At 59.6% G+C, this 1243-nt stretch overlaps 1 protein-coding gene across 1 annotated transcript in view; it reads right to left on the reverse strand.

Annotated features, from left to right (window-relative positions):
* Positions 1-124: 124 nt before the first annotated feature.
* The window catches only part of LOC103773200 (fibrinogen C domain-containing protein 1-like), a gene marked incomplete at both ends in the record, with an annotated part of 7183 nt that continues 6064 nt past the window's right edge, over positions 125-1243 (reverse strand). The window contains one exon of the mRNA XM_008940559.1: positions 125-221. Within this exon, the coding sequence (XP_008938807.1) occupies positions 125-221 (97 nt within the window). The remainder of the gene's footprint in view (positions 222-1243) is intronic.

Consider the following 1243-nt stretch of genomic DNA (forward strand, 5'->3'; position numbering starts at 1 on the left):
CCAAGCCATCACTCCCAGGACGTGAGGGGGTCTCGATGTCCTTTCCTTTGCAAAGGGAACCCCAGACCTCCTGGGGGGCTGGGGAGCCCCAGGCTCTGCCCTCCACGCTGCCAGCCCCACGCACCTAGCCAGTGCTCTCCAGTCAGCTTCCCGAAGCCGTCCCGGTAGGCTTCCCAGCCACGGAAGAAGTTCACGGTGCCGTCCTCCCGCCGCTGGAACACCTGGGGAGACACCCGGGGTGTCAGCTGGGGCTGCTCTGAGCCTGGCACCACGGGCAGCCCCCCTGCTCCTGCCCATTCCTCCCCCCGCTGCCTGACCCTGCCTCATTAGACACGGGCACAAATTAAACCCTTTCCACTCAGTAATTACGTGGGGACACCGGGAGCAGGTCCCCAGGGAAATGTCGGATCATTATCTGCCAGCTCCCAGGGATGGGTGAGTCGGTTCAGATAAAATCCTTCACCAGATCCTCCTCCTGGAAACAGGAGTAGGGCTTGGGGAAGTCACCGTGTGTCCCTGCAGGAAGGTGGCCGGTGCCCTGGGAGGGGTGGGTACCCTCAAAACAGCCTGGACTCTGCCTCTGTATGTGGGAGCAGAGCTAAGGATGGATGGAAGGATGGATGGATGGACGGACGGACGGACAGTGTAGTTTGAGGTCTGTCCCTGCAGCACGTGCTGCCCAGGTCAGCCCAAGCCAGCCTGCAAACCCAGTACTGTGCAAATCTGAGCAGCTTATTTCCCCCTCCTGGGTCCCCACTCTCCCCCATTATCTGGCATTGTTCCTGCGATGGCCTCGTTGGTCTCCCAGAGAAATTAACTGTGGGGCAGTGACCACCCCCACCCCAGCAGAGCCCCCGGATCCTGGCCAGATCCCCGGGACTCAGCCCAGCTTTTCTCCTCGGAGCCTTTCCCTTTGCCTCTCCCATCTGCTCACAGGCATATCGTGCCTTCTGCGTTTCATCCCCTTTTATCTATAGTTTTGGGTTTGATTTATTGACAGTGATCCATAAAATGCTGCTCTGTGTCCGACCATTTGAACTTAATTAAGCTTCCAGCCCTGGATTAATTGCAGTAAACTTGGCTGAGCCACCCTGTCCGATTGCCACCAAGCGCCATGCTCCCGGGGCGGGTGCTGGGTGATTTAGGAAGAGCCAAGGGGTCAGAGCACCTTGTCTTTGGGGCTGAGCTGTGGTGCTGAGCCCATCCCAGCACCCCAGGCTCGGCAACGGCGCCGAGCCCCAGC

Source organism: Merops nubicus, unplaced genomic scaffold, assembly GCF_000691845.1.
Source record: "Merops nubicus isolate BGI_N331 unplaced genomic scaffold, ASM69184v1 scaffold24155, whole genome shotgun sequence".
NCBI lineage: Eukaryota > Metazoa > Chordata > Aves > Coraciiformes > Meropidae > Merops > Merops nubicus.